Consider the following 24,853-nt stretch of genomic DNA (forward strand, 5'->3'; position numbering starts at 1 on the left):
TCTGGGAAGAGGCGAGTCATCAGCGGAGGTCGTTTTTACGCATGCGCGGAGAGGCGACTGTGGGACGAGCCGGGCGTCCCGGCAAAGCGGCGCGTGCTGAAGGAGGGCGGCCCGGCAGTCAATGCCCTGTGCGCATGCGCTCCGGAGGCAATGGGCGGGCGCTGGGGGCGTGGCTGGAAAGGCGGGTTCGGACGGCGGCTCCGCTGCAGACTTGTGTGTGAGCCCGGCGGCTCTGTCCCGCGTCTGCACCGGCGGGGAAGGGTGTCGTGTGCTTCTTGGCAGCAGTGCCCTGCGCCCTTCCCTCGCCCCGCTGCACAGCACCGTCCCCAGGAGGCTGCTTCCATCGGCCTTGTTGGGCAGATGGGGAAACTGAAGCCCAAAACGACATGACCCGCCACGACTAGAACCCAGCACCCCTGGGTGCCAGACCAGTATCACCCTGGGCCACCAGAGCCGCTCTCCTACCTGCTGTTTTCTAGCTTCGTGCCCTTCCCTCTGTGCACAGAGACGGTGGTAAAAACTGCAACCCCCCTGTGACGTTGCATTCCATACGTTTTATGGACATATGTTTATAAGTGTGAATATAACGTAACTGGAATATGCTTTATGCAAAAAGTCTCTTGTAAGGTACCATTACAAAGCTTATACTCTACTGAGTGTTTTCATCCCGTTTGTATGAATGTATCATTCTTGTAGCTAAAGCTAGAAATATGAAGTATTACTCTGAGGTCCTATTGTAACTATGCAAAGTGTGGGCCATTAATGCCGGCTTAGGATCTTGATGGCTGCCATTGACTAGGAGAATTGGTTGTGAATGGGTTTATTTACCTGCAAGCCTTCCTGTGTACCTGACGTGGGTAATGAAGAATGAGGTCCACATGATATTAGAATCCATCTTAAACCTGGAGCTTTTCCATTTAGAAGAAGGGGTGGGGACCCAAAGAGACAAAGGATTCCTGCCTTGTGCCAAAGCTATAAAAGGGGATGGAGCAGGACAAAGCGGTCCCAGTCATGAAAAAGCCCCTGCTTTTCACCTTAGATGCCTGCTGGAACTAACAAGGACTGCACCAGGGGAAAGGATTAGGCCCAGACTCGGAAGGAGTCTGGTCTGTGAAAGAAGCTTATTGGAACATCTCTGAGGGTGAGATTTACCTGTATTCAGTTTCTTAATGTATTAGGCTTAGACTTGCGTGTTTTTGCTTTATTTTGCTTGGTGACTTACTTTGTTCTGTCTGTTATAATTTGAAACCACTTAAATCCTACTTTTCATACTTAATAAAATCACTTTTGTTTATTAACAAACCCAGAATAAGTGATTAATACCTGGGGGAGCAAATAGCTGTGCATATCTCTCTATCAGTGTTATAGAGGGTGGACAATTCATGAGTTTACTCTGTATAAGCTTTATACAGAGTAAAACAGATTTATTTGGGGTTTGGATCCCACTAGGAACTGGGTGTCTGGGTGCTGGAGATAGGTAACCTGCTGAGTGATTTTCAATTAAAGCCTGCAGCTTTGGGGGCATGGATCAGACCTAGGTCTGTGCTGCAGCAGGCTAGCGTGTCTTGCTCAACAAGGCAGGGTTCTGGAGAGTCCCAAGCCATCAGGGAAAATGGGCTCAGAGGTAATTTCAGTACATCAGGTGACAGTCCCACGGGGGTCTCTGTGACCAAGCACATCACACTCACCCTGGGCTGTTCTCAGGAGACGCCGTGGGGAAACACCAACCCTGTAGGCAGCAGTGCCAAGCAAGGGGAGCTCTGGGGGCTCCAGCGTGGGGGTGGTGAGTGTGGAAAGGAGGCATGGGGAGGAAAAGGCACAGTCCAGGAAGGAGGGTGCAGGGGTGCATCACTACTTGCAGAAATGGCTCTGCTCTGGTGAGTGGCTTCCCCATCCTACTGCCCCGTGTGTGGCCTGCGTCTCTGGCTCCTCCTCTTCCAGAGCTATGATTATTATTATTCCCTATAGTTGGACTTTCTCCTTTTTTGTGATTCCTTCGCACCGTATATAATATGGGAGCATTTCCTCTGCTTCTTTCACAGGTTGTGGCTCCAGCTCTTGGACTAGCAGGTCGTATGCAGGCACAGCAGATGGAAACACCTGCATCGTCATAAGCACCTGAAATCTACCTAGGGCTGGTGCAGGGTTACTATGCACGCTCCTTTGCAAATCATCTATTCACAGTATGTTCCACTTGGAGTATTACAGAGCCCAGGGAAAGGAGGAATCCTTAGTTGCAGGCTTTTGGCAGCAGGAGCCCCGTTGCTCAGTTCTGTGTATTTTTCCAGAGGCAGCAACAGGGTGAGAAATGCTGAAAAACTTAAGAAACACACCACTAAAATGGGAAGGAACAAAGTCTCTTTATCACAAAGGATCTGCCATTTCTTACAGAGCCAGGGCATGCAGCATGGGATATAGGAACAGGACATTCCTTTGGCAACATGACATCAAACAACATTCATGGGAAAACTCCTGCATTCTAGAACATCCTAAAATTAAAAGACAAAGAACATTTGCTTGGGAAACACCCATGAAGGGGAAATCCAGCAGCTGCCTTTGAGCTACTGTTCCAAACATGAGAGACAAGAAGACACGTTGCTTGTATTACAGGAAAAGGAGCGAAAGGGCAACAAAATGCAGCAGGAGAAAACCGAGCTGCCCAATTATTCAGCTTAGCACAACAACAATATGACCAAGAGCTTTCTGTTGATTTGTACAGTATTCTCCACTCCAGAAGCCAGCTTCTGAGTTCAAATTGGACTGAAAGGGAGGTGGGGATTGACCAGATGTGACCAGAACAACCACTGCTTAGAATTTAACACCCACCAGCCAGAGTAACTCAGACCTAGTGTGGACATGGGAGCTATTAACAATGGGCTGGAGACTAAAGCAAACACACAAAGAGTTTGGATAGAGTTGGTTATCCAGAGTCTAGGCCCTCCCATACTGAACGGAAGCAGCCATATTTGTGAAGATAAGGCTTGGGCAGTGAGAGATGCTGACCTTCTCATGGGACATCCTCCATGGAACCACAAAGAACTTCATGCACTAGCCTCATCATCGGCAAGTTCCAGGGGCACTTCCATTCCTAGGACCGGTGGGGGATGAGGCACTAGCATCTTGCTGCTGAGGTGGGCTTTTCTGCAGCTCTTGTTGTCTCTCTGTCCCTTGATCTCTGGGGATGCAGTACCAGGTTCCATTGCTTGCTTCAGAAGATGAGGCTTCAGGCAGACTGAAGGCCCAAATCTTTCTCCTCAGGAGCCCGAGGCAGCCGAGTGATTCCCCCCCCAGGGTCAGTGGTTGCTGCCTCTAGAGCTGAGCAGTGAGTTGGGGAAGGTGCTCTCCTCTCAGTCGGTACCCTGGGCTCCTCTGAGCCCCTTGGGGCCCTGCTCTCACTAGTCATCATAATAGCTTGTTGCTCCAAAACCGCAGCCAAGACCTGGTGTTCTCACTAATCTCAAATAGTTCCTTGGGAGTACAGGATGTTGCCAGGGCACTCCATCAGGCAGTATTCAAAAGTTTGCCTAAGCTCTGCACGTTCACATCTGGGGTCGTCCCTCAGCTTCCACTTGGTGATAGTCACCAGCCTTTGCCACTCCGCCTCTTGTTCAAGTTAGAGTACACCAGTGTTTTCGTTCGAGGTCAGCGCCTGGAGGGAGTTGTTGTGAAGGAACCAGGTTATCCAAGATCGTCCGCATTTCCCATCATTTTGTTACTCTGAAGCCTTGCACGGTGCTATTTTCAGGTAAGGGATTTTCTGAGGGAAAGTTCTTCTGGACGTCAGCATCTTGGGTGGTGGAACTTTCCATGCAGCAGGTGTCCTGGATCATGCACTGATTTTGTCTCTCCTTTTGCTGATGGCCTCCTACCGCATGGATAGGGGTGCAGTCCCCGGGAGGCAGGATGGCAATGGCGGGACCGAGACTGCAATAGGAGACTCTTGCTGGTGAAGGTGAGTGGTTGTTCTGCAGAAATGAAGCATCTTACCATGTGTGAAGGGCCCCTCCCTTGTAACTAGGAGGAGTTGTTGCTGGGGTCTGTCCCCATCATTGCCTGGGTGGCCTGCTCGGGTATGCATGCCGGGTCGGTCAGGATGGAGGTGGAAATGCTTAGCTGGCGGAGAGAACTCAGGACAGCTGGGGAGACCAAACCAAATGGGACAAGTCAGTGTTCTCTGCTGATAGGCTCTGAGCTGCTTCAGTCAGTCTCTCTGCTCGCCACAGGGCCCGCCATGCCAGCCATCTAGCGCATACCCCAGCTCTCACACTGGCCTGGGCCAACTGCTGCATAGGAAGATCCCTGTTAATGGGCAGCTATGGCATAACCTGTCCAATGGGAGGTGCCCTCCCAACCCCCTGGCAGGGCTTAAATCCTGTCCCATGTACTCATGGCTCTTCTCATTATCTGCACCTTTGTCCAATCCCCTATTGAATCCTTGTGGCACCTTAGCTATAAGTACTCCTTTTCTTTTTTGCAAATACAGACTAACACGGCTGCTACTCTGAAACCTATTGAATCCTGCTAAGCTTGGCCTTGGGGAGCTCATGTGGAAGGGAATTCCATAGGCTAATTGTGTGATGAGAAAAGTATTGCTCCTCCCTCTGGGTTTGCAATGTGCAGCCTTTCCCTTTGCCCACAGTAAGACTGGAAAACCATTGATGTCTCTGTGCCGTAGCTGCAGATCAGGAGACTGTACATCCAACAAGCTAGTCTTCCCTTCCCATCCTTTCAATCCTGACCTTGCTCCCGGAACCACATCCCAGTGTGGCGGGTCCCTGCTGCTGAACCCCAGCTAGAGTAGAGATTGAACCTCCCTCTGGCCAAGCTCAGGAGCAGGAGAACCAGGGCCAAATGGAGCTAGGAAGTGAATCCCTTGCTGACCCCAAGGAAGGGGGGAAGAGCATTGCCAGAGCAGCTTTGGGCAGCCCCAGAGCTGGCCCTGAGAGCACCACTCCTCCAAGACAGCATCCCCCCCATGCAAGCACAGCCCCCTCACAGTGCAGTTCTCTTGACCACGGCACTAAGCTGACCTCCCACCCAGCTCAGGCACGAACAGCAGGGGCTGCAAGCTAGGAGCAGATGGCAGGCAGGGACAGCCCCCGCCTTCTCCAGGGCAGGCAAGGGACGAAGTGGACTACGTACTGGGCCGAAGTGCTGGGAGGGAGCAATACTGGTCCAGCCAGGCTAGTGATGTCTGGCTGAGGCTGTCCATGCTGGCTGTGGAGACCATGCCATTGAAGGATTCAAACAGAGGCCGGATGATGATGCTGAACTGATGCAAACAGAGCAGTTAAGGACTCCCCATCACAAGGCAGAACTGACTGATCAGCCCCCATGTCCCTCCCTCTGCTGCTGCCCCTTTCCTGCTGGCTCCTGGCACTTGGGGAGTGACATGGCAGGCTGCAGAGTTAGTGCCACCCCGTGTGGTGCCAGATCAGGGCAGGGCTCATCTTGGGGGCAGCAGCATGAGCTCTAAGCCCACAGCATCCTGCTGGAAACAAGGACAGGTGTCCTGAGACCAACACCAGTGGGGGGGAACTACAAGGGGTGTGGATACCAGGAGTGGGGCTGGGGGTCAGGTGATACCTTGTACCCCATGTTCACCACTTGTGTTCTGATACATTTTGTACAAAGCATGCAGTACAAGGTATCATTTGAAAACTCAGGATCTTACTCAGTGAATATCGCTGTCCTGTTAACATGTTTATTGTCATTGTGGAGCGAGGCATGAGATTTTGCTATATGTTTGTTACTGAAAAACATTTTGAGTCTGAAGAACGCCCACAGACTAGGTCCTTACGAAATAACGAAAGGGCTGTAAACAAAGGCCTTGCATGTCATCCTTGAAGACACTTCAAATGTCAAGAACACAGATGATGTCAGCAAGAAATTTACAATTTACCTGAAAGGGGCTTCGAATCTCATATACACCAGCGTGATAGTCTGCACCCCAGCTGGGGGTGGGTGTTCCTCACAGAGAGGAGGAGGGTATAAAATAAGACAATGGCTTCCCCATTACCTTTCCTCTCTCACCTCCACACATGGAAGCAAGATCATTTGAAAGATCGAGACATATCATTGAAGGATGGAGGGGTCATAGGCACTGACTCCCAAGTGCTCTGGGGCTGGAGCAGTGATGGAGAAAAAAGGTGGGTGCTGAGCACCCACCGGCAGCCCCTCTACCAGAACCTCCCCCTCCCACCCCGGCGCCTCCTGCCGCCGGTGGGCCCTGTCCGAAAGCGCCTCCCCCTCCCTCCCAGTGCCTAGCGCCTGCTGTGGATCAGCTGTTTTGCGGTGTCAGACTCAAGAAGTGTTGGGGGGATGTGGGGAAGAGTGAGAGCGCAGCAGGCTTGGGGGAGGGGATGGAACTGAGCACAGGCAGCAACTTTTTTCTGGGCCGGTGGGTACTTGTGCCCCCCCGCCCCAAAGTCCCTGCCCTAACTCCCCTGTCCCTATTGGACCCTCCCCCAATCTTCCCTGGCCCTGCCTCCTCCCCTTCCCCCAAACGTGCCACGTTCCTCCCCCTCCAGCTTGCTGCGCGAAAGGGAGGAGGAGGAGGAACGGTGGCGCACTCGGGAGGAGGCAGAGGTGAGCTGGGTGGGGAGCTGCCAGTGGATGCTCAGCACCCACCAATTTTTCCCCGGGGGTGCTCCAGCCCCTGAGCACCCACGGAGTCGGTGCCTATGGAACTGGGTGGGGAAGGGGTGGGGTGAGGTCAGGAAGAGATGGGGTGGGCCAGAGGTGGGAAGAAGCAGGGTGGGGGTGGGGCCTTGGGGGAAGGATTAGGAGGGGGGGCCTGGGCGGAGCCAGGGAGAGCACCCCCCCCCAGATTAGAAACTGGGTGCCTATGGGAGGGATTGTCCCAGGCTGAGAGGAAACAGCCTGTGAAATGTATTGCAGTTTATGGTGAGACAACCAGTTTTGCTTTTAGAACTATTAGCTGGGCCGGATTAATGCAGGGGCTTTAGGGGCTGCAGCTCAGTGCTGTGGACTAAGGGGGGCCGGGCAGGCCGGATGCAGCCCGCTGCTTCTTTCATTCGGCCCGCGTGAAGTCTCCGCGCTGGCTGGAGCCGCGAGCGCCAGCTCCTTGATATGTCCCTGTGGCCCCTAAGCGAGGGGCGTTCAGGGAATCTCTGCGTGCTGCCCCTGCCCCCAGCACTGGCTCCGCAGCTCCCACTGGCCTGGTACCGCAGCCAAGGGGAGCTGCGTGGGGCGCCAGCGGGCACGGGCAGCGGGCACCGTGCAGAGTGGCCTGGCCAGGGGCCAGACATGCCGGACATCTCGGGGAGCAGAGCAGCGTGGAGCCAGAGCAGGCAGGGATCCTGCCATAGCTCTGCTGCACCGCTGACCAGGAGCTGCACAAGCTAAGCACCTCCCGGCTGGAGCCTAGATCCCACATCCCCTCTTGCAGCCCAACCCCCTACCCCAGCCTGGAACCCCCACCTGCACCCAAACTCCCTCCCAGAACCTGCACCATGAACCTCCTGCTGAACCCCAACCCCCTGTCCCATCCCTGGCTCCACTTCAGAGCCCACCCCCCCATTAGAGCTGCACCCCCTCCTGCACCCCAATCCCCTGCCCCAGCCCTGAGCCCACTCCCCCACTCCTAACCCACAGGGGCCCAACAAAATCTAATAGCTCCGGGCCCACAGGAGAGTTAATACAGCCCTGACTATTAGTTTACACTGGTCAAGGGGGTCTTGAGCAGTGTGAGATGCACATTTCTGAGGTGCAACGCTGGGGCTGGGGGATTTGCAGGTGTCATCCTATATACAGTTAATGAGTGGCTGTGAGAGCATTCATGTAATTTGCTGGGTGTGCCGTCACATGCTATTGGCTGTATGAGTAGAGCCTGGGATGGGCTGCTTTTAGCAGAGCAGTGTAAGAGACACCCTGGGCTGGAGCAGTAAGGGTCTCATCCTCCCTGACTGAACTAACCTCTTTATCCGTAGCCTGATTCTTGCTTGCATATTTACACCTGCCTCTGGGAATTTCCATTACATGCATCCAACGAAATGGGTATTCACCCACGAAAGCTTATGCTCCAATATGTCTGTTAGTCTATAAGGTGCCACAGGACTCTTTGCAGCTTTTAAGGGGACACTGCTGTTCAAATGTCCAGCTTGGACCTTAGGGGATGTCATCGGGGCTGCAGAGGGGATCTGAAGGCTAGCATAGGGGAGTGGGCTTCAAAGTCTTGAAAACCTCCAGCTGGCTCCAAGGAGCAGGCTGATACCTGTGGCCCCAGTGCATGAGGTGTGTGAGCAGGGCATAGAAGCCGTGGACACAGAGCCATTTCCTAGCACCCAGGCTCTAGCAGGCACAGGGCCCTGGTGTCTCCCCTCGAGAAGTGACGGAAGAGGGGGAGGGGCTGTGAGGTGTCTGCCTCCAGGAGGCTGTCACCATGGTAACCTCTTTGGCCCTCCTCAGCACCCTAAGAAACTGCAGGGACCCCAAGTGTTTGGGCAGGGGGCAGCGGGGTGGGGCGCCCATCTCCAAAGGATACAACCCAGAACTTCCAGTTCTGCAGCGTGCAGGAGCGGACGTACTCGTCAAACATGTTACGCATCTGGTCGAAGCGCTGGCGGGTGATGGGCACTCCTGTGGCAGGCAGCTGCTGCTGGCACAGGCTGCAGGGGCACAAGAAGATGGCGCCTGTCTGCCTCGGTTGACAGGCACACACACACAGAGATGGGCACTGGGGAGAACAGTCAACATCCCGCCCCCAGGCCTAGCTCTCCAGCCACCCTCACCCCCTGCTGCGCTCCAGCCTTGTCCAGGCTGTAGCAGGGAGCGATTGCAGGGAGCGATTGACTGACACCATGCCCTAGGCATGGCCGAGCTGATCACCAGTGATTAGCGATTCCATGGCTGATGGTCACCTGGGGAAAGCCCCACTTCTGAGATGTGTCAGCAACAAGTGGTGGTGGGCTGCACCCCCATTCCTGTGGCAACAGGCGGCTCCTGCCCACCTCCCCGTGCACTTTCTCCCTCTGAGGGCTGCCCCATACTGATGGCCATGCCAGACTCTCTAAGAGGTGCCAGGCTCCTGGTGCCACCCTCCATCTAGCCATGGGGGACAGGGCTATGGGGGGGGAGAGGGGGCTAATGCTTGCATCCCGGTGAAGCTGGCTGGGGCACACCCTTTGCTCCCCTTCCTATACCTGCCTGTGCACAGCATCCTGCTCTCATCCTGCCCCTGGTACCTGGGGCCCACTGGGATGGGCTGGTCAGGCTCCTCGGTTCCCCTCGGGGGTGGGGGGGTGATCCTTCCCAAGACCCCTGTGTGTGGGCTCCAGGTTCTGCCCTTCTCTGGAAGGGCTGGCTCCCAGGGCCGTAGCAGAGGCAGCACCAAGCCCATTTCCTGCAGCCCTAGCCTCCCAGTATGACTACGTGGGGCATTTACAATGGAACCGGAGCGAATGAATTGTGTAGAGAGGAGCTGGAGCTGTATGGGGAGCTATGCCCACACGGGGCTAATCCCCCCCGCATTGGCACTATGACAGGTTGAGTGCTTCAGGGAAGGGGGCAGTGCACCTCGGCTCCATTAATAATAACCCTGCATTGCTGGGGCACTCTCCATCTCCGGGCCCCAAAGTGCATTACAAACATAGTGGGAAACCTCCTCCCACATGACTGATGTGCCACTGCTTCTGGGGTGGAACACAGCAGCTGCTGATAGCACACACAACATAGCAACACTGCACCGCAAGCTTCACAGGAAGGGCCCCCTTTTAGATGTGACATCTCATTCCACAGACAGCAGCCTAGTGCCCCTTTGCATCATGCTAGGGGATTAAGTTCAGCACTGACAAGGGAAGAGCACCCCCTACTGAGTGGTCACCCTTTGCAGCACACTCCTCATCCGCTCCCCTCCCCAGCATGGCTCCCTGCCCCTCTCTGCCCTTCCCGTCCCCCAGCCTGGCTCCCCTCCCCTCTCCCCCCATCCTACTTGATGGTTGTGTTGAGCTCCTCGATCTGCTCCCGCAACCGCTGCGTCTCATCCTGCAGGGTGGCCCTCTCCTGCTGCAACTTGCAGATGTACTCTGCTGTCTTCTGCAGCATGGTGGCCTTGCTGACCTGAGGGGCCAGATGTGGGGGCTGAGTGACGCTGATCTCCTGCGGCTGTCTCTCAGCCCCCTCCCACCACTCTGCCTCCCAGGAGGAAGGAGTTGCCCAGCAGGGTGCTGGGCTGTCAGGGTTTTGGGGAGACATGGCTTCGCCCAGCCACCCCTATAGGGTCTCTGAGACCTAGGTGGTTGGCCAGCACAGAACCGCCCCATTCCACGGTGGGAGAGCCAAGGGACAGTCTATAGCTGGGGAAAAGGGCTGAGGGGAGCGGTTGGCTGGGGGCCTAGACCTGCAGGAGCACACAAGAGCTGCCTGGCCAGGGCAGAGTTGAATCACTGATGCAGCCCGAGCCGGGCACTCCCACTCCCAGCTCTGGGGAATCTCCGGGGGGCTGGGGCACCGCGGTTAGGAGAGGTTTGGTACTTTGGGCACTGGGTGTCCCCTGGGGAGCTGCCAGTCCTGCCCTCAGTGCTTGCTTTGGGGTTTGCTCCCCTCTTGCTCACCTTGATGCTGGGCTGGGCACTCAAGGTGCTCACCAGCCCGTGGAGGGTGTCAAAGCCCAGCTTGATGTTGAAGCGTCTCTTCTGCTCGGCGGAGATATGCGTGATGCGGCGGTTCTCTGTCTGCAGGGCAGGGGCAGAATCAGGCACCCCAAAGGGTGTGGGGGAGACCCCCAGAACCCCCAACCTGAGCCAAGGCCAGGAAAGACCCATAGATGTCGCAACAGGGGGAGCGGAACGATGGGAGCACAAGGGGTGTGAAACAAGGCAATCTGGAGTCCTGAAGGGGCAGGGAGGAGAGGACTGTGCCCGTTGGGTAGGCAGAGAGGAGACACCCTCAGGTGTGTATAGATGTGTGTAGGTGTGTAGACAGGAGGGGCTGTCTCCCTGGGAGCCCTGGACTGTTGCGTACCTTGCTGGACTCTGGCCTGCCCCGGCTGGGGGTTGAGATCCTGGCAGTCAGCACCCCGACCGGCACCGGGGAGACTCGTCCAGGCTTCGGCCAGTCACTGGCTGGAAGATAAAATGTTTGGGTGGGGCTGAGTGGGCAGCACCTACTGGCTCCAGGACCTGCCCCAGTGCAGGGGCTGAGACTGGGGGTATGACTGCCTAGGCTGGGTCCTGCGAGCCTCCTGCACAGGTGGGCTCAGTCCAAATGGCTCAGGTCCCGTCCCACTGCACAACAGAGACAGAAGGACAGGTGCCCTGGAGCAGTTCGAGAGCCCCACTAGTGCAGCAGCCCGGCACTGACTGGCCAATGCCGGGGGCTTCAGGGAAAGGGATCACCTCCCCATAATGCACCACATTGAGCAAGGTGGAGCTGGGGATGGGAGGCATTGCTTCCTGACCATGCAGTGATAGAGCAGTCTGTGCCCTGAAGCAAGGAGATGATGGCCCTTGACACTGATCCCAGACACTGTCCCTGCCAATTCTAACCTCACTCAAGTCACAGTCTAATCACTGCTGAATCTCACAAAGCCATGCACCTCCATAATGTCCTGAGGCAGTGAGTCCCACAGATTATACATTGCATCCAAAGAAAGGAGTCATTCTATCCATTCTATGGTGCCTCCTAGGTTCACCACAAGTCCCCGTGTTCCCATATTGGGGTGTGTGTGAATTCATTCCTCTCTCCATACCTCTGTCAAAGCGCCCCGTGCTCCTTTCTGATTCCAAAAGGCCTTGTCTTTGACATGCTAACAACACTGTATCCATCGGTAGTGCTTTACATCAGAGGAACCTCAGTGCTTTTACCGACTCTTCTCAATCCCACGAGGAGGCAGGCATGAGCTATTCTCATTAGACAAGTTAAGTGATTCACCCAATTTCACACAGCAGGTCAGTAGCAGAGCCGGGAGAGATCCTACAAGCCCTGACGCTAACCAGTAGTGGTGCCCCCAGTACTTTTCATTGCCCCTTTCTGTTCTCACTGTGATGGGTGATCCAATGTGGGCACAGGATCCTAGCAGGGGTGGGAGTGGGAAGATCACCACCAATTTCAGAGCTGCTCGAAAAATGCCTGTTATGTTCCCTGAGAAATTTTGAACTTTTGGGGGGGTTTTCCCCCTAAAACTTTCAGCAAAAAATGTGGATTTTCAAAGAAAACCTGAAGCCACCAAAAAAGGTTTGTTTTAAAAAATAACATTTCAGGCAAACGTTTTTGGTTTTTGAAAACTAAACATTGAATTACTTTTTCCAAAAAACCAAACATTTTAACTCAAGTTGATATTTTTACTGAAAGAATAGTGATTTCTTTTTTTTTTTCCATTGTAAAAGCAGAACCTTTCAAGCAGAAGGAAGAGTTACTGCAAACATTTTCCATTTGGTGAAAGGCACATTTTTTGCAGAAAAAATATTGAGAAAAAGACTTCAACCAAGACTCCAAGGCTGCCCTGGATTGCCCGGTTGGTGACCGACCCTCCAGCATTTGGCACCAGTTCCCCCTGGAACTGCCCACTGACCTTGCATGCAGTTGCCCACCAGGACCCTGTCAGCTAAGTCAAGCTGATTCAAGTTGTCTGCATGGTTCTGCCACTCTAGGGCAGCAGTATGACAGCAGGGCTGGCTCTGGTGTTGTGTCCCTGGTGTGGCTCCATGTCCTGGCTTTTCTGGGTCTCTCTTTTCTCACCTACCTGCCTAGTCTCTGCTAACCTCAATCTCTCTGTATTGTCAACACCCACCCATCCATCTCCTGGGTTAATAAATAGAACTGAGGGGTGGGGTGGATCTTCAAGAGGATCTTGGGGGGGCAGCACCAGCAACCTGCTCAGTTCTGACTCTGGCGATACAGGGGGGAGCCTTCTTCAGCTGGATTTCCCCCACTGAAAGGTTGCTGAGCCTGCATGACCTACAGGGGCGTTTGCTCTCTCTGGTAATCAAAGAGGAGTTGTCAAAGACGCCACACTGCTCACCACAGGCCGACGGGGGGGAGAGCTGCTCCGTCTTGGGGACGAGCAGGGATCCCGGCTGTGCCACAGCCAGTGTGATGGGGACAGACTGGGAAGGGCTGGAGCCAGGAGACAGTCCCGGACTCAGCTGGGCCATTCGGGGAAGGAAGTCAGAGGGGACTTCAGCAAGGCCCCCTTCCTGCAAAGAGAGAAGCCAGAGAGAAGGAGTTTGCACTTTGGGGTCCCTGGCTGAAAGTCTCAGGCCTGCGACCCAGGAGGCCAAGAGTGAAAAGGGGCCAGGGCTTTTCCCCAGCCAGCACACAGGAGACAGGCTTTGAAGTACCTACAGCAGTTTGACTCTTGTAGATAAGGAGAGCTGGTCACTGCCCGTGAAGCTCATGGTCAAACTAGACCTACTCCATGAAGGGGATGGGGAGAAGGAAGGGCCCCCAACTCCTCACAAGGTTACAGCAACATGTCATGAGCCCTGGGGCTCCCAGGGACTGGACAAAGAACAGGCCCCGAGAACCCCACGGTTGGAAAGCTGACTGTGTGCTGGGCTGGCAGCTGAACACTGCATAACTGGTGCTGCTGGGGGAGCCCTCTCCGGGGGAGCAGCGCCATGTGAGACGACCCCCATGGAAGGCCAAGGGACCCTTTGCCAGCCCTGAGCCAGGCAGGGGGAAACAGGATTTTCTTTATCCTGAGGAAATGCTCTCCACTTGGAAATACAGGCCATAAAATACCATCCTGAGTGCCCCCTGACCTCTGCCAGTGCCCCTCACTCCTGGGCTGGTACATCCCGGGTTTGTCCAGTCCCCAGTGCCCCTCAAGCTCTGCTTATACCCCTCGCTCCTGCCCTGATGCATCCCATGCTTGTCCATCCCCAATGTCCCCCCAGCTCTGCTGATGCTCCTCACTCCTGCCCTGACCCACCCCCTGCTTGTCCAGCCCCAATTCCCCCCAGCTCCACCAGTGCCCCTCGCTCGTGCCCTGATGGTGTCACCGGGCGCTTTGGTTTCCTCGACCATGGAATCCTGTTGCGAGAAGATGGGCTGCTGAGCAGAGATGGGGATCCACCTGTCTTGAAAGGGGAAGAGTGTCTTCAGACGCAGACTGGCTAAGCTAGTGAGAGGGCTTTAAACTAGGTCCAACAGGGGTAGCAGACAAAAGCCCACAGGTAAATCTAGAACAAAGAGACTTGGGTGAAGCATCTGAATCGGGGGGGGGGGGGGACATGGGAAATCACAGCATGGACAAAGGACAGCCCAGAGGGAATATAGAGGGGAAATGTAATAAACATCTCCAATGTCTGCATACTAATCAAGAAGTATGGGGAATAAACAGGAAGAACTAGAAATCCTAGTGAATAATCATAAATAGAACAGAACTGGCATCACAGAAACTTGGTGGCATCAGTCACATGACTGGAATACTGGTATAGAAGGGTACAGCTTGTTCAGGAAGGCCAGGCAGGAGAGGAGTAGTTGCCTTGTATATCAAAGATATCTACACTTGCACTGGTTTCAGAGTAGCAGCCGTGTTAGTCTGTATTCGCAAAAAGAAAAGGAGTACTTGTGGCACCTTAGAGACTAACAAATTTATCTGAGCATAAGCTTTCGTGAGCTACAGCTCACTGCATCAGCTGAAGTGAGCTGTAGCTCACGAAAGCTTATGCTCTAATAAATGTGTTAGTCTCTAAGGTGCCACAAGTACTCCTTTTCTTTTTACACTTGCACTGAGACTGAGACAACAGTGGGAGGCAGACCTGTTGAAAGTCTCCGAGAAAGGATAAAAGGGGTAAAAAACAAGGGTGATGTCATGGTAAGGGGTCTATTATAGCACACCTCACCTGGAAGAAGAGGTGGATGACACTGTTTTTTAGACAACTAACAAAATCATCCAAAGCACAGGACTTGGTGGTGATGGGGGACTTCAGCTACTCAGACATCTGTTGGGAAAATAACACAGCAGGGCACAGATTATCCAATGGGTTCTTGGGATGCATTGGAGACAACTTTTTATTACAGAAGGTGAAGAAAACAACTAGGGGAGAGGCTGTTCTGGATTTGATTCTGACAAACAAGGAGGAATTAGCTGAGAATCTGAAGGTGGAAGGCAGCTTGGGTGAAGGTGACCATAAAATGACAGAGTTCGTGGTTCTAAGGCAGAGGTGGGCAAACTACTGCCCGTGGGCCGCATCTGGCCCGCGGGACCCTCCTGCCCAGCCCCTGAGCTCCTGGCCCAGGAGGCTCGCCCCCGGCCTCTCCCCCGCTGTCCCTCCTCCCCCACAGCCTCAGCTCACTGCGCTGCCAGCGTGATGCTCCGGGCGGGGGGGCTGATCCAGTCTCTGTGCCTTGCAGCGCGGCTGCCTGACCCGGTCTCTGGGCTGTGCAGTGCGTGGCTGGCTTCAGCTGGGTGGTGCGGCTGCCTGTCCTGGTGCAGCCACATCACCAGCCACCGCTGCTCCAGGCAGCGCGTAAAGGGGCAGGGAGTGGGGGAGGGGAGTTGGCTAGAGGGCAGGGGAGTTCAGGGTGGTAGTCAGGGGGTGTGGGGGGGTGGAAAGGGGTCAGGGCTGTCAGAGGGCGGGGAACAGGGTGGTTGAATGGGGGCACAGGTCCTGGGGGGGCAGTAAGGAAGGAGGGGGGGTTGGATGGGGCAGACAGGGGTGGAGGTTCCAGGGACGGTCAAGGAGAAGGGGTGGTTGGATGGGGCAGGGGTCTTGGGGGGCAGTCAGGAAGGAGAGGGGAGTTGGATGGGGCAGCAGGGGGCAGTTAGGGGCGGGGGGGCTGGGAGCAGTCAGGGGACAGAGAGTGGGGGGTGGATGGTGCAGAGGTCCTTGGGGGGCCGTCAGGGAACAGGGGAGTTGGATGGGGCTGGAGTCCCAGGGGACCATCAGAGGGCGAGAAGCATGGGGGGTCAGATAGGGGGTGGGGGCCAGGCCATGCCTGGCTGTTTGGAGAGGCACAGCCTCCCCTAACCAGCACTCCATACAATTTCAAAACCCGAAACCCGATGCGGCCCTCAGGCCAAAAAGTTTGCCTGCCCCTGTTCTAAAGAATGGTAGGAGGGAGAACAGCGGAATAAAGACAATGGACTTCAAGAAGGCAGACTTTACCAGACTCAGAGAACTGGTAGGTAAGATCCCATGGGAAGCCAGTCTAAGAGAAAAAAGGGTTCAGGAGAGTTCGCAGTTTTTCAAAGGGACATCATTAAGGGCACAAGAGCAAACTATTCCACTGCGTAGGAAAGATAGGAAGTATGGTAAGAGGCACCCTGGCTTAACCAGGAGATCTGCAATGACCTGAAACTCAAAAAAGTAGCATACAAGAAGTGGAAACTAGGTAAAATTACAAAGGATGAATATAAACAAACAATACAAGCATATAGGGACAACATTAGAAAGGCCAAGGCACAAAATAAGCCTAAACTAGCTAGGGATATAAAGGGTAACAGGAAAGTATTTTACAAATACATGAGAAGCAACAGGAAGACCAGGGACAGGGTAGGCCCATTATTAAATGAGGAGGGAAAGACAAAAACAGAAAACGCAGCATTGGTTGAAGCGTTACATGCCTTTTTTTATTTATAATATATCCAATGAAGTGAGCTGTAGCTCACGAAAGTTTATGCTCAAATAAATGTTAGTCTCTAAGGTGCCACAAGTCCTCCTTTTCTTTTTGCGGATACAGACTAACACGGCTGCTACTCTGAAACCTTTTTTATTTCAGTTTTCACCAAAAAAGTTAGCAATCATCGGACAACTAACAGAGAACATCAGTGTAAATGGGGCAGGATCTGAGGCTAAAATAGGAAAAGAACAAGTTAAGAATTACTTAGACAAGTTAGAGGTCTTCAAACTTGATGAAATACATCCTAGAATACTCAAAGAACTGACTGAAGAGATCTTTGAGCCATTAGCGATTATATTTGAAAACTCATGGAGGACGGGAGAAATCCCAGAGGACAGGAAAGGGCAAATATAGTATCTATCTATAAAAAGGGGAATAAGGAAAACCCAGGGAATCACAGATCAGTCAGCTTAACTTCTGTACCCAGAAAGATAATGGAGCAAATAATCAAACAATCAATTTGTTAAGCGCCTAGAAGATAATAAGATGATAAGTAATAGTCAACATGGATTTGTCAAGAACAAATCATGTCAAACTAATATAATATCCTTCTTTGACATGGTAACAAGCCTTGTGGATGAGGGGAAACGATAGATGTGGTATATCTTGACTTTAGTAAGGCTTTTGATACTGTCTCACATGACCTCATAAACAAACTAGGGAAATACAATCTCGATGAACCTACTATAAGGTGGGTGCGCAACTGGCTGCAAAACTGCACATAGAGAGTGGTTATCCATGGCTCACAATCGAGCCGGAAGGGCATATCGAGTGGGGTCCCACAAGGATCTGTTCTGGGTCTGGTTCTAATCAATATCTTTATAAATGATTGCATACAGAGTACACTTATAAAGTTTGCGAATGATACTAAACTGGGAGGTGTTGCAAGTGTTTTGGAGGGTAGGATTATAATTCAAAATGATCTGGACAAACTGGAGAAATGGTCTAAAGTAAATAGGAGGAAATTCAATAAGGACAAATGCAAAGTTCTCCACTTAGGAAGGAATAAATAACTGCACAAATACAAAATGGAGAATGACTGCCTAGGAAGGAGTACTGCAGAAAAGGATCTAGGGGTTATAGTGGATCACAAACTGAATATGGATCAACAATGTAATAATGTTGCAAAAAAAGCAAACATTATTCTGGGCTGTATTAACTGGACTGTTGTAAGCAAGACACAGGAAATAATTATTTCACTCTACTCTGCATTGATTAGTCCTCAGCTGAAGTATTGTGTCCAGTTCTGAGCACCATACTTTGGGAAAGATGTGGACAAATTGGAGAAAGTCTAGAAAAGAGCAACAAAAATGATTAAAGGGCTAGAAAACATGACCTATGAGGGAAGATTGAAAAAATTGGGTTTGTTTAGTCTGGAGAAAAGAAGACTGGGGGTGGGGGGTGTACTGAGACAAGGTGGGCGAGGTAATATCCTTTACTGGACCAACTTCTGTTGGTGAGAGAGACAAGCTTTCAAGCCCTGCAGAGCTCTTCTTCAGGTCTGGGAATGGGGGACATGATAACAGTCTTCAGCTACATAAAAGGTTGTTATAAACAGGAGGGTGATAAATTGTTCTCCTTAGCCACTGAAGAAAGGAAAAGAAGCAATAGGGTTAAATTGCAGCAAGTGAGGATTAGGTTGGACACTAGGAAGAATTTCCTCAATGTCTGGGTGGTTAAGCACTGGAATAAATTGCCTAGGGAGGTTGTGGAATCTCCATCATTGGAGATTTTAAGACCAGGTTAGACAAACACCTGGCAGGGACTGTCAAGATAATACTTAATCCTGCCTCAGTGCAGGGGACAGACTAGACAACATCTCAAGGTGCCTTCATGCCCTACATTTCTGTGATTTATGATCTGATGTCCCCCTTGTTCACCCAGCCCAAATGCCCCCCAGCTCCACCAATGCTCCTTGCTCCTGCCCTGATCAATCCTCTGCTCATCCAGCCCCAATGCCCCCAAGCTCCGCCAATGCCTCTTGCTCCTGCCCAGACCCACCCCCTCCTCATCCAGCCCTAATGACCCCCCAGCTCCGTCAATGCCCCCCTACTCCTGCCCTGACGCACCCCCTGCTCGTCCAGCCCCAATACCTCTCCCAGCCTCCGCTCCTGTCCTGACCCACCCCCTGTTCATCCAGCTCCAATGCTCCCCCAGCTCCACCAGTGCCCCTCACTTCTGCCCTGACCCACCCCCTGCTCGTCCAGCCCCAATACCCCCCCAGCTTTGCCAATGCCCCCGCTCCTGCCCTGCTCATCCAGCTCCAATGCTCATCCAGCTCCGTGAAAGCCCCTCACTCCTGTCCTGACCCACCCCCTGCTCATCCAGCCCCAATGCCCCCAGCTCTGCCAATGCCCTCGCTCTTCCCCTGACACCCCTCTGTTCATCCAGCCCCAATGCCCCCCCCCATCTCCACCAGTGCCCCTCACTCCTGCCCTGACCCATCCCTGGCTCATCCAGCGCCAATGCCCCCCAGCTCTGCCAATGCCCCTCGCTCCTGCCCTTACGCACCCCCGGCTCATCCAGCCCCAATGCCCCTCACTCCTGCCCTAACACCCCCACATTCATCCAGCCCCAAAGCCTCCCATCTCGACCAGTGCCCCTCACTCCTGTCCTGAGACACCCCCTGCTCATCCATCTCTGTCTGTTGTTAGGACTGAGGCACACAGAAGGGACCGGTGATCTCACTGCAGTCCCCTGCCCATTGCTGCTTGCCAGAGCACATGTCTGAACCCAGCATGCGGCAGTGAAAGGCCTATGCCCTCGGCTGCCCAGCAGATGGTGTTGCTGGTGAGCTCTTACCGGGGAGGCCAGCGACATGAGGGTGGTACTGGGAGTGGAGGGAGGGTCCAGGGCCAGCTCTGGTTTAGCTGCAAGACAGAAGGCAGCAGAAGGTGAGGACGCAGAATGACAGCAGAGCTAGGCTGGGGCTCCCTGACATCCCCTCCCACCAGAGTCAGCGGCCAGCACAAGGAAGCCTTGCAGGGAGATGCAGACTGACTCCTGCTGCCACCTCCTGATTCTCTGGGTAGAGGGTCTGGACCCAACAGCCCCAGGGAGGTGCTGCAGGGACTGACCAAGCCTGGGAAGTAGGGTAGGGCTGGAATGCAGATTCCAGCCTTTGTTTCTTTGCAAATCAAGCCAAACAGGGAAGGGGCAGGGGGCTGAGTGCTGACATGCCACAGCTCATCTGGACTGTGTGGATCTACTCACAGGTACTACTGGGACCTGGGTACCTGGTGTTACAAAGACAGAAATACAGGCCCAGGAAATTGCAGGATTTGTCAGTAGAATGAGGCACTGCATCCAGGCAGGGCAGGGCTGGCGAGAGGTTTGACGTGATCACCAAACGTGGCAATCCATGATCCCTCCCCATGCTGACACGGAGCTTGTCATGTGCTCACATTGACATTGGCTGCAGACCCCAAGGTTTGGCATGGAGCAGGCAGCAGGTTTAAAACAAACAAAAGGAATATTTCTTCATACAACGCACAGTCAACCTGTGGAACTCTTTGCCAGAGGATGTTGTGAAGGCCAAGACTATAACAAGAAAAGGAGTATTTGTGGAACCTTAGAGACTAACAAATTTTGAACTCTAGGGTACAGATATGGGGACCTGCATGTAAGACCTCCTAAGCTTATTCTTACCAGCTTAGGTTATAAACTTCCCCAAGATTTCCCCAACTTTGCCTTGTCCTTGAACAGTATACTGCCACCACCAAGCATTTTAAACAAAGAACAGGGAAAGAGACCACTTGAAGACATCTTCCCCCAAAATATCCCCCTCCCCAAGCCCTACACACCCCCTTTCCTGGGGAGGCTTGAGAATAATATCCTAACCAATTTGTTTTGGGTTGCCCCTTCTGCAATTTGCTCCAACTGCTACTAGGTTTTTTCTTTTCTGCCACCTCCACCCATTTGGCTCCAACCTCTCCCGCCTCGATTACAGTTTTGGGCTTCCCATCTAGGATGTACCTTTCTATTTCCTCAGGAACACCCTGCATGCATCCGATGAAGTGAGCTGTAGCTCACGAAAGCTTATGCTCAAATAAATTTGTTAGTTTCTAAGGTGCCACAAGTCCTCCTTTTCTTTTTGCGGATACAGACTAACACGGCTGCTACTCTGAAACCTGTCAAGACTATAAGAGTGTTCAAAGAAGAACTAGATAAATTCATGGAGGACAGGTCCATCAATGGCTATAAGCCAGGATGGACAGGGATGGTGTTCCTAGCCTCTGTTTGCCAGAAGCTGGCAATGGGCGACAGGGGACGGATCACTTGATGGTTACCTTTTCTGTTTATTCCCTCTGGGGCACCTGGCATTGGCCACTGTTGGAAGACAGGACACTGGGCTAGATGGACCTTTGGTCTGACCCAGTGTGGCCGTTCTTATGTTCTTATGAATGTCTGGCACAGACTGGGCCTGGTGAGGTACTGCAGCCATTGAGCTCCTCCTCTCTTCTGGGTAGTCACCCAGACCAGAGGGGCCACAGTACCTGGCCTGGGGCAGGGCAGCTCCCCCCATATTTCTCGCATGCAGGGCCCCTGGCTCTCCCAAGAGGATGGGTTCCCCCACTGTCATGGGCTCCGGGGCAGGGCACTGCACGGGGAGGTGAATGATTCCAGGGGGTGAAACAGCAACGCTAACCAAGCTCCCAATCTGTGTGACTAGCATTGGGCCCAGGGTTCAGATCCTGCCCCACAGCTGGGCACTCACAGCACCCTATGGACAACTGTACCCATCCTGCCCTCGCCAGGGTCGCCAACGGCCTCCTCCCAGCCGAGGCAGAGTCACCGCAGCCCTGCACCCTTCTGGGGCTCTCTGCAGCCTTGGATACAGGTGCTGTGATCATCCATCCTCACCTGCCTGCTGAGACACCGCTGCCCTGTCAGCACCCCATGCCCTTAGCCAGCGGCTCAGGGCTCTCACTCCCAGTGCCTCCTGCAGGCAGCAATTCCCAAACTCAAGCTCCCGGGTGACTCCTCCTACAGTTCAGCCGCCATCTCAGACTCATTTCTTTGCACTCCTCCTCCTCCGCCGAGCCTCCTGCTCCCCCCCAGCTCTCTCCTGCCCTGGATGCTTCTTCCACATCATGGTAGCCTGTGGATCTAGGGCAAGGGAAAGAGCGTCGCTGGCATGAACAGAGGAGGCTAGGCGCCTGCAGCAACGCAATGCCATGGAGTGGGGTGTGGCAGGGGAGTGACATCAAATGAGATGAGTAATGAGCCCAAAGAAAGGGTGCTACCAGCCCATGCCCAGATATCAGTTCTCCTTCCCCTCTCTGGAATACAGGGTCAGCCCATCTGCCACCATCCTCCGGCCCAACAGCCTGGTACCAGCTTCCCACTCCATCTGAATGAAACCAGCTGGCCAGATGGGGGCAGTCAGATGCCCTGAGCCAGTGGCAAATGGCAACCCCCAATGCAATCCCCCACTCTATTACCTGCAGTCAGGAGCTGGGTCAGGCAGGGGTTGGGCACAGCCATGCGTGGGGGCACAGGGAGTCCCATGGGTCTCTTTGTCTTGGGGCTAGCTGGCTTCACCATTGGCCTGCTGCCCCCAGGCGGCGACTGCTCTTTGGGGGTGGCAAACCTGGGGTCGCTCAGCATCACGGGGGGCAGCGGCTGGGCTCTGGACAGAGCAGGGTATGCTGTTGGCAGAAGGTCCACGCTGTAGCCCAGGCCTGGTGCGTGCTGGGTAAAGGATGGCGTGGAGAGCGAAGAGCCACTAATGGAGCCGGAGTAATGGAATTTGGATCTCGGTGCTGAAGCCGGTGGGTACAGGGGGTCCTGACCCAGCAGGAAGGTGCCTGGGGGGGCTGCTGGGGTGCTGTAGGAAGGGCCGAAGGGCTCCATGCTGAGACTCTTGCTGGGAAGCCCATAATGGAGTGGGGGCTTGTGCTTGAGGTCAGTGCGCAGGCTGCTGCAGGGGTCCACGGGCTGCAGGGCTGGCTGGAAATCGGGGCTGAGGAAGGAGCCAGGCAGGCAGAGCTGGGAGGAGCAGTTGCTGCTAGACTGAAAGAGACAGAGGCAGATTACGGAGCATTTGCCCCTGGACTGCTGGATTGGACCAGGACCGAGAGGGGCAGGGATAACAGACTGCAAGGGAGATGGGGACAGAGGCTGCTGTGCAGCAGCACGGCAGCCTGGCACCATTGCTCTGGTGAAGAAAATACAGAGGGCAGAGCAATCCCAAGGCCAGAGAGAAGCAGATCAGGATGTGATCCCTGCCTGGAGACCTGCTCACCTGTAGGTGGCCATTGGGTGGGACTGGGGCATCAACGTAGCTGGCAGGCAGGACTCTGGAGGCCATCAGTGGGTTGGTGTGGCTGGCGGGTGGGGCACTGCTGCTGCTGTATAGGGTGTCAGCCATGGGCGTGAAGCAGGGCTGCTCTTGGTAGCTCAGATGCATCTGTGAAGGCAGTGGGCGGTGGCCGGTGAAGAGATCTGCAAGGCAAAACAGAGATATGTAGACCCCCACCTCCTGAGGCCGCCCAAGCTCATGCTAGCCAGCCCTATGGGCAGGTACAGGGTTTACCCTTACAGCACAATCCCAGCCAGAGCACTGGGCCACCCGAGCTGACAACCTGCCTCCTGCAGCAGCCCACCCTGTTACAGAGAAAATGTCCCATGAGTCTGAGCAGTTATGCAAGAATCAACATGGGGAAAATCATTCCTCCCTGCCCCCTACAGGGCAACTCACCCCTGCCCCCCAGCCCCTGGCAAGGGGCCATTATCCTTTTGTCAGACACCAGACGCACATTTAAAGCCATGCAGGTCTCCAGCCCACCTTAACCCAGCTACAGTATGTACTCCCCAGGCTCCTGCCTGCCAGGGACCAGCCCCCTTCACCTCTCCTGCCTGGGAGTGGCAGCCGGTGCTGGGGGGCGGTCACAGGGGGAGGAGCTGCTTGGCTCACTCTCCCCTTCCCAGCACCATCCCTCCATCAGTCTCCCAAAGTGCCTCCTTCCCAGGCCGCATCAGCCTGGGCTTTGCACTCTTTTCTGGCCCTGCCAGCAGCACAGTGGGGTGGGGTGTTACTATCACACGGGGGGAGCTCTCTGCGCGGTTGCTGGGAGCAGGGAAGACACACTCCCTAAAGCAAGGGGCAAGGCTGGCGTACTGGGCCAGGTCCTGCCAGATACAACCCGGCTTGTGGCAGGGCTCCGTGCCGAGCTCCCAACCAGTCCTGGTTAGCGTGCCTGGCCCAGGCTTGGCAGCACAGTCCAGACACTGCTGGGACTCACAGTCCAGGCCGGTCAGAGACAGCTGCTGCCCCACACGCCCAGACTGGACGAGCAGTGTGCCCACCTGCCCCATGCTCAGACAGGCACAGTGGGCTACTCCGACAGCTGCCTGTGCCCCGGCATTCCAAGCCTCCAATAACCAGGAGTTGTAATACCCGGCCCCAGCCACCTTGGGCTTTTCTGCCCAGTGTCCCCACTGGGAGCAAGGACCAGCTGCCCTGCTTCTCACTCACCTCACAGACCTCATTTCTTTCCCAAATTCAGAAGCAGCCTCGCATGCCCCCACCCCAACATGGACCGGCCCATTACAGGCATTTCAGTGTCTCCTCATGGCTGGGGGAGGCTTATGATGGCAGGGATGAAGGTTTTCCAGAGTAGCCATGGTTTCACTCACCAATTTTTCTGCCTCTAGCTGAGGTGAAGGGGTGTCAGCGTCCCCTGGCTCTCCCTCGTGGGTTCTGGGGGATTGGGGCAGTGGGGTGGGGCTAAGGGAGTTCCTAGCTCCCCATGCTCTATGTGGCAGCAGCAGTTGTGAAATGCTGGAGTTTCTGGTGCAAAGAGGAAAGAGGCAGCTCTGTGCAGCCCCTACGCCAGGGGCCCAGCCGTGCTGCACACAGGGAGAGGGACACAGGAAAACCCTCCCATGCCACAGGGTAGCCACCGCCTGCAGCAGGGCGGGACCTTTCTTCCCTCACCCATCTGTCCAGCCATGGCAAGCATGGTCCTCGGGGCGAGGCCAGCCTGCAGCAGGGCTGAGCCCCTCAGGGCTCCATCCTGCACCAGCCTGAGCAGAGCGGGAAGCCCCTGGAGAACTGAAGGGAGACGTCACCCAGCTCTGCAGCCCTAGCTCCAGTCTCCAATTCCATGGGCTGGTGGGATCAGCATGTGCACTGCTGTGTGGGGTGTAGCCAGCTCGGCCAGCCCTGGGTCTCATGTGTGTCCCCTCCCCCAGCCGTGGGTCCCAGGCATGTCCCCTCCCCCAGCTCAGCCAACCCTGGGTCCCACATGTGTCATCT

The 24,853-nt window shown here is 54.5% G+C and overlaps 1 protein-coding gene across 3 annotated transcripts in view; it reads right to left on the reverse strand.

Annotated features, from left to right (window-relative positions):
* Positions 1-2,341: 2,341 nt before the first annotated feature.
* Positions 2,342-24,853, reverse strand: part of MLXIPL (MLX interacting protein like) — a 71,906-nt gene continuing 49,394 nt past the window's right edge. For 2 of the 3 annotated variants that reach the window (XM_038375660.2, XM_038375657.2), the window contains 10 exons: positions 22,838-23,037; positions 22,035-22,605; positions 19,393-19,460; positions 12,983-13,157; positions 10,984-11,084; positions 10,575-10,694; positions 9,953-10,080; positions 8,507-8,630; positions 5,143-5,272; positions 2,342-4,136 (listed from right to left, as the gene is read on the reverse strand). In XM_038375660.2, coding sequence (XP_038231588.1) covers positions 4,015-4,136; positions 5,143-5,272; positions 8,507-8,630; positions 9,953-10,080; positions 10,575-10,694; positions 10,984-11,084; positions 12,983-13,157; positions 19,393-19,460; positions 22,035-22,605; positions 22,838-23,037 — 1,739 coding nt within the window. In that variant the 3' untranslated portion in view covers positions 2,342-4,014. The remainder of the gene's footprint in view (positions 4,137-5,142; positions 5,273-8,506; positions 8,631-9,952; positions 10,081-10,574; positions 10,695-10,983; positions 11,085-12,982; positions 13,158-19,392; positions 19,461-22,034; positions 22,606-22,837; positions 23,038-24,853) is intronic. The other variant, XM_038375662.2, reaches the window with a different exon arrangement.

Source organism: Dermochelys coriacea, chromosome 17 (genome assembly GCF_009764565.3).
Source record: "Dermochelys coriacea isolate rDerCor1 chromosome 17, rDerCor1.pri.v4, whole genome shotgun sequence".
NCBI lineage: Eukaryota > Metazoa > Chordata > Testudines > Dermochelyidae > Dermochelys > Dermochelys coriacea.